The 14,959-nt window shown below is 42.5% G+C and overlaps 1 protein-coding gene across 4 annotated transcripts in view; it reads right to left on the minus strand.

Annotated features, from left to right (window-relative positions):
* CACNA1I (calcium voltage-gated channel subunit alpha1 I) overlaps positions 1 to 14,959 on the minus strand; it is a 1,217,075-nt gene that overhangs the window by 376,421 nt on the left and 825,695 nt on the right. For all 4 annotated transcript variants that reach the window (XM_075321783.1, XM_075321781.1, XM_075321782.1 and 1 more), the window contains 3 exons: positions 10,183 to 10,498; positions 9,941 to 10,033; positions 2,808 to 3,114 (listed from right to left, as the gene is read on the minus strand). In XM_075321783.1, coding sequence (XP_075177898.1) covers positions 2,808 to 3,114; positions 9,941 to 10,033; positions 10,183 to 10,498 — 716 coding nt within the window. The remainder of the gene's footprint in view (positions 1 to 2,807; positions 3,115 to 9,940; positions 10,034 to 10,182; positions 10,499 to 14,959) is intronic.

A 14,959-nucleotide genomic window follows, 5' to 3' on the forward strand; every position in this document is an offset into this window, starting at 1 on the left:
CTTTCTCTGTCTTTTTATCTCTTTCCTGGTCTGTCTCTTTCCCTGCCTGTCTGTCTTTCTGTCTCTTTCCCTGACTATCTCTTTGTTTGTGTCTGTCTGTCGTCTTCCCTGTCTGTCTCTTTTCCTGGCTGTATGGTGACACGGCAACATTATTCTGAAGCATTGCGGCTCCCAGCTCCATTGGCTTTAATGGAGGCAGGTTTTTTGGCAAATAACTGTAAAGAGCGAGATTAAAATTTCCCCTCAAAATATAGTTTATGACATTTTCTGAGTCAAATGGAGCGTCTGTGCAAAATGTTGTGATCGTACATGCGATGGTGCAGATTCCTTTAGCGGACATACACACATACATACACACACACATATATACACACACACTCAGCTTTATATATTAGACATATATATTTTCATATATATATATATATATATATATATATATATATATATATATATATATATAGTTAGCTGTAGCACCCGGCATTGCCTGGGATAGTAACTGTCTGTCTGTCTTTCTCCCAGTCTCTGGCTGTCTCCCGCTCTGTCTGTGTCTCTCTTTCTCTGTATATATATAATACTAGCTATAGTACCAGGGCGTTGCCCAGGATAGTAACTGTCTCTCTGTCTCTCTGTCTCTCTTCCAGTTTCTTTCCAGGTCTGTTTCTTTCCAGGTCTGTTTCTTTCCAGGTCTGTTTCTTTCCAGGTCTGTTTCTTTCCAGGTCTGTTTCTTTCCAGGTCTGTCTCTTTCCAGGTCTGTCTCTTTCCAGGTCTGTCTCTTTCCAGGTCTGTCTCTTTCCACGTCTGTCTCTTTCCAGGTCTGTCTCTTTCCATGTCTGTCGCTTTCCAGGTCTGTCTCTTTCCAGGTCTGTCGCTTTCCAGGTCTGTCTCTTTCCACGTCTGTCTCTTTCCACGTCTGTGTCTGTCTTTTTCTGTCTCTGTCTTTTTCTGTCTCTCTATCTGTCTCACCACCGACATCTTATTACCTCACACATAAGCATCTTATACTAACAGTTTATTTTGTTCCTATAGCAACCACTGACAGTTGCTATTAATAGCCTGCAGCTCCCACCTATTCAGTTTAATGGAGGCAGGATTTTTGAGATTAACTGTAAAGCATGGGGTTAATTTTTCCCATAAGAACATAGTCTATGACATTCCCTGGGTCACATGGGGCATCTGTGCAAAATTTCATGATTGTAAATGCAACGGTGCAAATTCATTTAGCGGACATACACACACACACACACACACAGACACACACACATACATACACACAGACATACATACACTGAGCTTTATATATTAGATTATAGCTGTATATTATAAGAATATTATGAGGAATTCTGGAATTCACTGACTACTTAAAAGCACAGTGCAGGCTATAATGGGTAAATCTATGTAGATCTTTGTTCAAAAGAGTGGTTCTGTTGCAAATGCAGTGTGTGTTACAAGGTTCTGTAGATGAGTGGCACAATACAACCCTTGGGTCTTCCAGCCATGTAATATTGATGGCTAATTGACTATCCATCTGGAAATTGTTGTGCCTGGCACTACAGCTCCACTCCTTTCACTTCATTAGCGCTAAGCTGTTGGGATCTGCAGTACCAGACATAACCACAACACACAGCGCAGCGCTGGGCCTTGAGAGGATATTCCCAAAATGTAACTATCCACGGGATTGAGAATAACTTTCTGATGATTGGGAAATTGACCAGTAATCCTGAGAATGGGGCTTTCCAGAAACCGATCTTGAATGTTGAGGAGGATCACCTGCCTGACCTCCACTTCATTATTTGTCTATGGGACTGCTGTGGAAACCCAAAAACAACCCTTTAATTATTTAGCAGTCCCATAAACAATGAAGGAAGCAGAGGTTGAGCATGCACACCTACCCTCCATTCAAGACTTGACTCTGTTTCTGGATTCTAGAGCCCAGTCTTCAGGTTCTTTGGGTGTCCCAACTGTTGGAACTTAAATTATCATTATGTTTTCTCCGATCCTATGAAAAGGGATAACTCCATATTTTGAGGAAGATCCTATAACAGGGTTTCTACACAGACAACCACTTCTTAATCAATATATGTCCATGCAGTAAAATAACAGAACCTATACTCCCTTCTGGTTCCTGCAATGTTGAAATTGGCTTTCCCAGAGATAGTGTGACAGTTTTATGTCATGCAATCCCTGCAGCCAATCAATGGCCACTTTACTGTCCCCTCCTTTGGACACAAAAGGCATCTGGAGGAAGTGACAGCAGCCACAGGTCTCGCTTTCTCTGGATGTTAATTATATATGAAGGAGGGGACAGTGAAGTGTCTATTGATTTGTCTTGGGGATAGCATGACATAAAAGTGTCACACGAGCTTAGGGAGAGCCAGTACCGACATTGCTGAAATTACACCAAAGGACAGTGTAGGTGTTGTTAATTTATGTGGGGAAAGTTCTGGGATTTTAAAATTCTCATTAATCTTGTATGATATCATATATTATCATTGGTTCTGTTCAGTAGAATTACGCACAAACTGGTTGTTGCAGCTATATTACAGTCACCTCAAATTGGGACTTTTTCCTTCAGTTTTTTTTTATTTAATTTAAGAAAAAACAATGCGGTTATGTGTTTACTCAACATCAAGAGTGAAACATATGGAACTACAAATAATGTTTTTTGGTTGTATTTTTTCCTTCTTTGGCGCCTGTTTTTCTTTCAAGGGACAGCCTGCTCCAGATGTGGCAAAAAAACAAAAACTTTAAAAAACGTTTTTGCCCAGATGATTGTATAGACAAATAAGGCAGAACTGATTTTTTCTTACACAACTGGTGCTGTTCTTTTCCATTGATTCCCAGCTTAGTGTTGTTGAGCTCAATTCGACTCTGTCTTCGGCTTTGAAGGCTGGTGTAAAGCCCGACTGTACGACGTTTGGCCTTTCGAAGGATGTGGCAGACATATTGAAAGATTTCCTCGTAGCAGTCCCCAGGCTCGGCATAACTAGCGACTGTGCTGGAGGATAAGTACAAAGCCCTCTGCTCCTGCATCAGCTGGTGTTCTCTTTGCTTGGTCTCGGAGAACTGAGTGGCTATAACAACTAGGCACAAATTGATCATGAAAAACGACCCAACCTGTAGTAAAGAGAAAAACAAAATTACAATAGTCCTCACTGGAACCTTTGGAGTTCAGATATTCACATGGTTGAGTAACACTTCCAACTCTAGGGAGGCAAGAGATTAATTGCTTTTCTTTCTGAAACAAAGATTATAGCTACAGAAAATTATTCAAAGCGGGTGCTTTTTAATTGCTAAATTGTGTACAAAGCCACAGTCTTTCCCTTTAAGCAATGATCATAGTTCGGTTATGAAATTCTCAACATATTTTGTTCATGACCTTCTGAACATCTATATAATGTTAGCTGTAGCGCCAGCGTCACTGAAAGGATACCAACTTACTCATCGCCACGGTGGGTCGAGTCATCTCCCGCACCCCCTGGTCATCCTCGCAGGGCTTGTGCATGCAGCCCAGGTCTCCTCTTAAAAGACCAGTGCACTATTTCCAGAAAAGGCCTCTCAAACTACAGCTGAGAAGCACTATGTATTCAAGGCACCCTCCCATTTGGGGAGGGGCCTGTGCAACAACCTTAGTTAGTATAACAGTCTGCTGTTAGCTAGTTGTCAGGTTCCTGTGCTCCTGTCCTGTTATTCCTGTGTCTGTCACCCTGTACCTGTCTTCCCATACTTATCTGTCTCTTCTGTGCCTACCATACCTGTCCGTACATGTCTGCCTCAACCGTCCCGCCTGTACCTGCCTGCACCTGTGTCCATACCTGAGTCCAGTTTCTGTCCTGGAGGTCAGCTGCTACAGTCCCGATCACTGCCCTTGGAGTGATCCCTGGCGTCTGCCTCATGGTAGGTACTTAGCTAAGACCCTCCCACTAAATACTAAGCCCGAGTCTCCCCTGTGGTCCAGTGGGTCCACTAACCCCGCTCGCTGCCCCTACACTGGACTCGAGTGTTACATTGGTAACATGATTTTTGCTATAGTCATATGGATACTTAAAACTTACTGATCTCATACTATTACATATTGCCCCGAATGAATAAAATTAGCAAACCTGACAAAGACTTCAACCCAAGGTTGAAAAGTGATATTTCATGTAGGAAAATACCTGAATTTTTGCTGAGCTTCAGTGGAACTTTTTCCCTTTATCTGAGCAAGGCTTCAACAATGGTGTCCCATAAGTGTCTGTCCGCTGAAGAGTTTGGATTGTGGTCCTATACCACATCCATATGGTGCCATGTAGTGTTATAGTATGCCCATATACCTTGGATAGCGGTGGGTGAAACTGCTATCTATCCCAACTTACCCAAATAGCGGAGGTGTCACAATGACTCCCAAAGCTCAAAACTTTTAGCATGTCTCTATAACAATTAAATCCATGTTTTGAATTGGCAGCTACTCATTAATGTTTCTTTTAAAAATCAAATATCTATAAAAATCTATTTCTTTCATTACATTGGAGCTAATATAAAGTTTATCAGTAAGAAATTATCACTAGAGGTCTAGAAAACCTGCTGCCAGGTAGTCCAAACACATCCCCACAACCGATTGCCTGGTTTCTGCCTATGCACAGGGTACATAGAAAGCATCCAATCAGTGGAACTGGCAGGGTCATATTGAGTCCAGCATTCAGAGAACTGTTATGTGTTTAGCTAAAAAATCTATGATTTTATCAAACCTGTAACAAGCAACACAGTAAGTGATACTTCAGTGGAATCAGGGTCTATGTCTCTACATCATACTGGTATAGATAAGATGGGGCAGTATAAAACCTGGCAGAACACGCACTGAAACAGCATGAGAACGGTTTTCTGTGTGTTGTTTGCCAAGAAATGTAGATTTGGTGCTGAAATTTATACATCATATTCCTGCACCAAATCTGCACCTAATGCCAAAAAATTGCATGAAAACCACATGCATTATGATACAGTTTTGATGCTTTTTTTGACAGAAGATGCAGATTTGATGAAAAGAAATAAAACATGCTTAGGGTATCAAAATTAGGGGGGACAACATGCCATTTTTTTAAATTATTTATTTAAACAATTAACAAAAAGGCCAATGGGGTCTATCTTATTTTGATACCCAGCCAAGATAAGCACAGGGCCGGGGGCTGAAGCCTGTAGCCGTATGCTTTATCAGTGCTGGGGCGACCCTACACCAATCTTTTTATTTATTTTTACACCAATATAGACACACAGACCGTGTCTGTGATTCCAAGCAGTCAGACAAGGTGAGTGTGCAGTCTGACTGCAACCAATCACAGATGCAGGGACTGCTGGTGGGCGGAGAAAGCAGTGCATATGCATGAGGTTAATAATGAGCAGTAGTATGTAGTATGTGTGGCCCAGTGTGAAACCGGTAAGCATAATCCGCCTGCTTATCCCTCTTTTCTTTCTAGTTCCTTTATTTTTTTTCATTACACAAGTTGACTGATCTGGATAGGTACCCAGAATTTCCTTAGAACTCCGGGCCCGGAGTCTGTGCACAGATACTTGTGAACCCGTGTGAATCCAGACTTTTAGAGGTACTTTACACACTGCGACATCGCATCCGGAATATCGTCGGGGTCACGTCGTTAGTGACGCACATCCGTCGCCGGTAACGACATTGCAACGTGTAAATCCTAGATGCGCCGATAAACGATCGCAAAAGCATTGAAAATCGGTGATCTGTGTAGTGTCGTTCATTTTCATAATGTCGGGTCGACCGCAGGTACGATGTTGTTTGTCGTTCCTGCAGGTCCACACATCGCTGTGTGTAAATCCGCAGGAGCGACAAACATCTCCTTACCTGCGTCCCGACGGCAATTCGGAAGGGAGAAGGTGGGCGGGATTTTATGTCCCGCTCATCTCCGTCCCTCCACTTCTATTGGCCGGCCGATTAGTGACGTCGCGGTGACGTTGCTGTGACGCCGAACGCACCTCCCCCTTGAAGGAGGGATATTTCGGCAGTCACAGCGACGTCGCCGAGCAGGTATGTGCATGTGAAGCTGCCGTAGCGATAATGTTCACTACGGCAGCAATCACCACATATCGCATTTGCGACGTGGGCGGGTACTATTGCGGTCGGCATCGCTAGCCGATGCTAGCGATGTTGCAACGTGTAAAGTACCCCTTACAGTCAGGGTCTGCTCATCACTACTTATTACTAATTAATAATCTAATAAAAAAATGATTGTTTCATATCTTTGTATTTTAAAAAATACTTCAGTATATAAAAACAAAGAGGGAAAATGTTCTAATTTTTGTAATTGATACATTTTTTATATGACTTTGTACTTAATTGTTGATAGATAGCAGCACTGTATGCGGCAGCTGAATATTGGTCAATGTGTATAATACAATACACAAGTAACACATAAGCCTTATTCTCCCCTCGGTACACCCAGTCTGTAGCTCCATTCCGGTGTTTTTCGAGAATGTAACCGCGCTCCGCGCTGTTCTGCTGAGTGTCAGCTGTTTGACCTCTCTTGGTCTCATTAGTGTGGGACGTTTGGTGCCTCTGCAGAGTCAAACTGTTAGGAAGCTAAATAGCAGGCAGCTAAAACAGTTACAAGATAGTGATGTTCGCCGCGGCAGGAACACAGTGGGTCAGGAAAAGCTCCTAATTACACCCACTGCTATGTTTAGATTCCTTTTGTTTTACAATGTATCATTTGAAAGCAACTTTTATGTGAATCAGTAAACAACATTTACAGGCTTTTTGGTGAATTTGGAGAGCTCTCATTTCCTAAGCTGGATAGATGCTAACTGCTGTTTTTGATATATTCTGTCTTCTCCATGTCCAGTCCATAGCCGAATCTGGCAATGCTTACACCACACCAGGATTCTGCTACCCCAACTGAGAGCATCATGAGGTAGGGGCAGAGACCCTGATTCCAGCGATGTATCACTTACGGAACCCCGCCCACCTCACTGATTGGCAGCTTTCTGTGTACACTGTGTATAGGCAGAAAGCTGCTAATCAGTGGTGAGGGCGGAGTTATACACACATCATAAAAGTGGAGGACTACATGGCAGTAGGATTACTAGTCCTCTAGTCATAATCTCCTGCTAATAAAGCAATGCTTTTATCAAAACTACAGCAAATAGCTTAATAATTGACACATTAAACATTAAAAAGGCTTAAATATTCATGGACATCTGCAGGATAAATTGACATGTTGCAGATGTGACATTCGCAGCACGGGTCAATTTATGCAACTGATATTTTATGCTTGAGATTTCTTAAAATGTAAAGTGTGAGTAAATGTGAAACACAAAAAAATCAGCTGGATGTTTGGATATATGGAAACTTTACCCATATGGGGAAATATCCCAAACATTGCATATTAGCATGCTTATCCAGATAAAAACATCTGTAACATCAAAACTGCACCAAATACTCATCATTGGAATGCTGCCTTAGTCTAATAACATAATATTGACGAAGTGCTGTAAATTATTGGTGCATCGTCCTCGTTTTTTAATTCAGAGCCATTGTAAATTCATGGCACAATGTCATGATTGACTCCTGGCTCAGCTGGAGCTGAGCCTTTTTTTTAGTTTCACTTCTGATGCAAGTCACGTTAGGGGTTAATCCTTTCTGCCTCGTTCTGGAGGTCAGGCTGCTTTATTAGGGCACTGTTTCTCTTGGACTTCGCCAGTGATACTTCTGGCTCTGCTGTGTTCTGCTCTTGAGTGACCTGTTGTCTGCCCTGCCCCCTCCTGACCTCCGTGTTCACCTGACCTGTTAACCTCCTCTGTTGTCTGTTTCCATCAGTGTCTCTCCCGGTGTCTCCCTGTTCATTCCTTATCTGCTTACCTTAATTCTGTCTTGTCTTCCCACTCCCCCTCGCTTCTAGGCTCTGATTTCCCGGCTACTGACTATTTGCTTCTCTCTGACTACGTTTAGACTTTGCCCTTGTGTACTTACAAGACCTCATGTTGTGACACGGCTTTCTGACGATTCTACTGCCATCTGGTGGGCTTGACTAGTATTACCTCTGCTAGGGAATTCCCTGCTCATACCTTTCCTCCACTTTTACGCCCCCTAGTGGTTTACCAGCTAACTACCTTCTCAGATAGTTTCAGGAATCCTCTCAGTCCCACATTACTTTGCTGTACTGCTATTGTAAATCTTAGAGTACAGCGTGACACACAGGTTTAAAACTCCTAATCTTGCAATAAAGCCACTTCCAGCCAGCATTCATAGGAAGTTTGACGGCATATGCCTTGACGTGGCTACTGGGCAGATATTGAAATGGCCATTTTTGCTACTATATATCTCAAGTTCTTCTAAAATTCTTACATTCATGGTTTGCATGCTTTAGCAGATTTCTTTTTTGTTATTATATGTCTTGTTCAGTTTTGCACCTGTTCAGACTGCATTTTGGGAGTCATGCCTTCTAACTGTGCACCACTCCCCCACTAGCCACAGGTGATCTTTATCCTATATAGCAGGTTCCTACTTGTCCATACACAGGAGTTTTTAATCCAGAGAGCCTTCAGTTTAGAAGTAGGTAGCCAGTATACGAGATATGCCTTGACGTGGCTACTGGACAGTTATTAAATTGGCCATTTTTGTATGCTAAATCTCAATTTTTCCCAGATTTCCTTAAGCAGTAATGCATATCTATATTCTTAGGCTAGGTTCACATTTCCATTGTTTTGCGTCAGTCACATGCGTTGCTTGACGCTTGTGACTGATGCGTTGTACAACGGATGACAAGAATAGAATTCATTGTCGGACTCCGTTGTAAAAGAGAACGATCAGCTGACCGTTCACAATAGCCTGCCGCCGGGTGATCAGCTGATTGCTCACAGCAGCCGGCCGCCGGGTGAACAGCTGATCACTCACAGCAGCCGGCCGTCGGGTGATTAGCTGATCGTTCGGCCTCCGAGAATGTGTGCGGGGGGCGGAGTGCGGGGTGCTTGGAGCTGAGCGGGGACAGGTGAGTGTGTGTGTATGTGTGTATGTGTGTGTGTGTGTGTGTGTGTGTGTGTGTGTGCGCGTGTGCATCTGTGTGTGTGCGTGTGTCTGTGTACATGCGGAGTGCGGAAGCAGGCGGAACTGAGCGGGGAAGTGTCGGGCTCCCTGCACACGTAGCCAGGGTAAATATCGGGTAACTAAGCAAAGCGCTTTGCTTAGTAACCCGATGTGAACCCTGGTTACATGTGCAGGGAGCCACAGAGAGCATGCGCAGCGAAATCCTAAGGATTCCGCTGCTCAAAAAAAGTTACACTCTGCATTCCTGTCGATCGACGGTCAGTCATTCCATGATTGATCAGTCGGTCAGTCGGTTGATCAGTCGGTTAGCACTGCAACCTTGCAGCACTGGGGTCCTGTGTTCGAATCCCACCAAGGAGTTTGTATGTTCTCCCCGTGTTTGTGTGGGTTTCCTTCAAGTTCTCCGGTTTCTTCCCACACTCCAAAGACATACAGATAGGGCCTCTAGATTGTGATCCCCAATGGGGACAGTGTTCCTCATATATGTAAAGCTCTGCGGAATATGTTAACACTATATAAAAATAAAGCTTTATTTATTTAGGGGTTATCAGCTGACCCACAACTGTCATGATAACCCATCAGTGCCCCGCAATAACGTCACAAGGTCGCCAATGGGAGCGAGGAATGACGGGCTCCCCACCGGCGCGTTAACTCTCACTGTCAGAGTATGACTGTGGGATTTAACTCTGATCCCCCGGCATCTCTTCTAGGCACATGTTGGGTGATCAGACCAGAGAAAGATGCGGGCTCAGCATGTGAGCCTGCATCAAAGTCATAAGAAATACAGGTACGCTCTATGTCAGTAAAAGGATAACAAAAATTATGGCTGCTGAAAAGAGTTGACGTGAAAACCAAAAAAAAATATATTCCATTAATTAACATTTTAATGTAAATATTACTTACTATAATCAGGAGAATGAAGTAGATAAAGTTGTAAAAAGAATGTGCATCCATGACATAATACATTATCTCTACCCAGCCCTCTAATGTAATGACCTGTAAGACAGAGAACAGGAATTGGAGCATGTTACTTTTTTTTTTAAGAGTAATGACTAAACTAATGTGCAATGACCTAGTTATAGTAATTTATACAGTTCATTTATATGCAATTATTTTATCAAAGTCACAAAACTAAAAAACTCCACCTGGAATATGACAATCCAAGCATAACCAATGTTATCAAAATTAATGGCGCCCTTATGTGGATTGGTGTTGCTGGTGCGACAAACATTGTAGTACTGATTCCAGTTGACACACATGCCGCTGACATTGAGCTCCTGTCGAATGGAATTGTAGTAATAATAGTCCTCTTTATCCAAGCAGCAGGTATGTCCCCGGTCTCTAAGTGCTGGAATCTCGTGACAGCCCATGATCCCATTATCACCAGATAATGAACAGATAAATGGCATTTCATCATCTTCTTCAGGCTGGTAATATGGTGGCAATGTGATATCCCCTTGTCTGAAAGATAAAAAAAACCTAAAATGAATAATAAGCAATGTCATAAAAAAATATGCAAATAGCTAATACAAAAATCTACAATACCACAAAAAACTAAAAAATACACATATGCATAGAGTAAGGGACACCATTAGCATAGAAAAAAAGATTTTTTTTGTTTTTACATGTGTAAGGCCCTGTGCGCATGCTGCGGATTTACTGTGGATTTTGCCGCGGATTTGCAACAAAACTGCTGCAGAAAATGTGTCTAACATTGCTGCAGTCATTCCCCAGCAAATCTTATGGGCTTTAAAAAATGCTGTGCGCACACTGCGTTTTTTTATACCTGCGGATTTACTTGCGGATTTTCCGCTGCGGAATTAATGAGCATGTCACTTCTTTTCCGCAGGTACCTGCGGTTTTTGACATAGATAATGGTAAAAACTGCGGGGACCAACTTGCAGAAAATCCGCTGTAAATCCGCGGCAAACCGCGGCAAAACCACGGGTGCGGGATTCGTTTTTTTCTTAAGAAAAAGGCACTTTCTAGTGCGCGCATGGCCTTAGGGGGACACTATTAGAGATGAGCGGATCTGCAGAAATTCAAATTTGAGAAATGAAGTTTGAATTGAAGGTTTTAGATACAAATTGAATGTTCCTTATTTTGCCCTGTGGATTCACTAGATCTGCAGACCATAACGAACATTGGATGTAATATATATATATATATATATATATATATATATATATATATATATATATATATAATGATTCCACAGTAGAAAATGAAAATAGGTGGCATTCACCTCTGATACAATTTATTCCTTAATTTCATCAAAAAGTTAAAATCGCAGGAGGGGGATGACAGCAGCCGTTTCGCATCTACTTTCACTTCAACAGATTCTGTTGAAGCACTACTGGTCCAGGACATTCCCCGCATCTCCCTCCTGCGGGGAGCGTCCTGAATGGTGGCAGCTGTTTTGCATCTAGTGGCGCTTCAACAGCTCCTGTTGAAATGCCACAGGTCCAGGATGTTCCCTGCATCCCCCTCCTGCGGGGAAAATCCTGGATGGCAGCAGCCGTTTCCCACCTAGTGGCGCTTCAACAGGTCCTGTTAAAGTACCACAGGTCCAGGATGTTACTCGCATCCTCCTCCTGCAGAGAACATGTTGGTGGCCAGTTTGCACCAAGAGGCGCTTCAACAGGTCCAGGACGTTCCCCACATCCCCCCTACGGGGAACGTCCTATATGGCAGCAGCCTTTTTGCACCTAGTGGCGCTTCAACAGGCCCTGTTGAAGCAGCACAAGTCCAGAATGTTGCTCGCATCCCTCTCCTGCGGGGAATGTCCTGTATAGCAGTGGCCATTTTGCACCTAGTGGTGCTTCAATAGCTCCTGTTGAAGCACCACAGGTCCAGGACAGTCCCAAATCCCACTGCAGTGATTTTAAACTTGAGGACGAAATAAAGGAATACATTTTACCAGCGCTGAGTGCCACCTATTTTCATTTTCTACTGTGGAATCACTTTAATGAGTGTTTCATATGGTTGAGCACCATCTATAACTGGCTTCAAAATCTGTCCCATAGGTGTATGAAGCGGAGTGAGGTATAGTCAGCTTATGGTGCCAGACTCTCCTTTTACATGAAAACAAACACATCAATACTTACTATACCTGTCACCTGTCCCATCGCCTGCCATATTTGTTTTCTTAGTTATAGTTCAGCACATTTATTAGAGTGGAATGAAACTCAACTAAAATTTTACAAAAATTCATATTCTCCCAAAAACTTATTTTTTACAATTTGCTATAGCAAATTCAATTCTCTAACATATCTGTGTGCTTTGGCATCACGATTCACGCCATGTGGTCACGACATTATGACACACATCACCTGTAGCCCAATCAGCCCCTCCTCGGGGAACAATGGGTGCGCAGTGATATTAGAGGCCTAGTTCGCTAGAAACCGTAGCTCAGAGTGAGGTAGTCCAAAAAAGGTTAATGAAGAGGGGAAAGGCGAAAAGAAGAGATGCAGAGGACTGGACAGCAAGAAGGTGAGTGATAAAGTGAGGATAACTTTTTTTTTACTTTTTGTTGGCCTTTGGTTCACCAAAATAGCGGCCAGTTGGCTACTATTTTTATTTTTATTAAATTATTCAATTGTGATAATCCACATTCTGGAGACTATGACATTTTGTAAAATTCAAGGTTAATTCAATTACATTCTAATGCATTTGCCAATCTCTGGTTAAAAATGTGCCCTACGTGCCATTCTACCATCTCCATCATGCATTTTCCGACCTCCTTTTTTGCATTCCCCAACATCCTCCTAGAGTAGTTTCAGACATTTCTCTTGTGGGTGTCCCTCCCAGGAATAAATGCTGAGTGTGGGATCTGTGTATCTAGGGCATTGCTGTCTTAAAGGGGTTGCGATGGTAAAGGGGTTGTAATGTTAAAGGGGTTGTGACGCTGTGTCGTCACTTCAATCCCCACCTCCAATCAGTGCAGGCTTCTGTCTCCCCGCCTTAGGACCAAATAAGCAATCAACAGGAAAAAAGCGGAGAAGCTAGCGGTGATAGGAGACAGGGCTCGCGTGATGTGACAACGTTACGTGAGGCCCAGGAACACAAACCGTGTCACTGCTGGAATGATGCCGATACAAGAGGTGAGTATAGGCTTTGTTATTTAACATGTGGAATCAAAATGGCCTGTCCTACTGGAGGACAACCCCTTTAACTAACTCTTGTATATAAGTGTAGTTTCATGTTTTTTCCCCCCTTCATTTTCTTTCCTTCTCATCTACAGCATGTTTTTCTGCCCACCTAGAGTCTGGAAATGCTTTCCTCTCTCTGTACCCTCTAATTTTCTGTGTATCAACCACCCAAGTGTTATCTCCAATCACTTAGAGAAAATGGAGGGAGAGCAGAAAGAGCCGTCAGCGCCTCGAGCAGAGCTCTGATTAATTTGTACTAGAATTTCTAAGCAGCTAGCTAGATCAGTCCTTTTGTTATACATTAAACATAGTTGTAAAAGGATAGCAGATATTCAATTCATAAGAGGCTAATTTAAAAGCCACCAACAATATGGCTGCATGCCTTGTTCAAATATTCAACCATGGCCTTCACATTATTATATGAATAGATGATGGTACCACAGTATCTCATTAAGTAAAAAATATAATTAACAAAAAATGGAGAGGTGTTATAGGGGTAGCAGTCTATATAAGAAAGGGAGGAGTGGGGCAATAGGAGCAGTATTTATGATGAATAATCAATTTCTGTGAAAAAGAGAAGTTCTGAATGTATCTAAATGTTTTGTTTGAGGTCTGAATTTATGTAGAGGGTCTTTTATTTTCATCCATATTCTCATGCTGTATAATATTTGATCTATCATAAATTGGCGAACTGAACTTTAGGTTAAGAGGTCTCCTGGGGCAGCAATAGACATACTATTGGTCGTCACAGCAGGAGGGCAGTATTAAAGGATTCGGGTTTGTGGTGCTATAGGAATTTGCAATGGCTTCCGAAGTGAAGCAAGAACAAAAAAGAACGTCAACAATCAGAGAAGATGCATTTTGGAGTTGGTAATATTTTGAAATTCCATTGGAGGAGATGGAAGAGAAGGGTTAATCCGCGTTGCCAGAAGAAGATCACTGAAAGTCATTGGGGATTAAGACATCTGATTTTAATGTTCGATTCGTTTCGGCTCCGTATGACTCCTTCTTCAGGACCAAAAATCAATAATGTACATTCTTCCATCTCCTCCAACACTATCTTCCTGGGTTCTGCAGCAGCCTTCCTCAACACGTGGTTATAGTGGTTATGTCTATAACACAACCTCCCCAGGTTAGAGCACCTAATTAAATTCTTTCTAGTACCACCGGATAAGATAAGAGACTATTTGCGGTCCCTTCTTTTTTATTTCATTTTCACGACAACATTTTGAAATTCACAGCTTTATTTTCTATTGATCTAAATACAGATATAGATGAGCGAACCCGTGGAGGTTCGGCTCGGCGGCTGCAGTCAAACCGAATCTCCACTGGTTCGAACTTGACCCGAACCCCAATGCAAGTCACTGATTGGCAGTTAGAGTCTCCGCCCACATACAGCCAGCCATAAACAGGATACTTCCAGGGAAGGATGGCCAGGGTTTTTCCATTTTTTTCTTTACCTCTGATATTGCTGTTTACCCTCAGTACGAGCCATTCAAACACTGTAAGTGGCTCGCACTGGACTGAGCACTGAGTGTACCTGAGCACAGCCATGCCCACATGAGTGGTTAGCATATGTAAAGCACCCGAACTCCAAACTTGAATTCTGTTTTTTTTTCAAACTTTTCGGTTCAGAAAAAACGAACATCAAACATCAGGTTCGCTCAAATCTAAACATAGATCAAATCACCATAGAACTATGATTACCTGGTTTTGATAGGTTCCAGTGTTCTTTTGGAATTCACATTCTTTATGCTTCTGGTATGGATGT

This window comes from Anomaloglossus baeobatrachus, chromosome 8 (genome assembly GCF_048569485.1).
Source record: "Anomaloglossus baeobatrachus isolate aAnoBae1 chromosome 8, aAnoBae1.hap1, whole genome shotgun sequence".
In the NCBI taxonomy this organism is placed as follows: Eukaryota; Metazoa; Chordata; class Amphibia; order Anura; family Aromobatidae; genus Anomaloglossus; species Anomaloglossus baeobatrachus.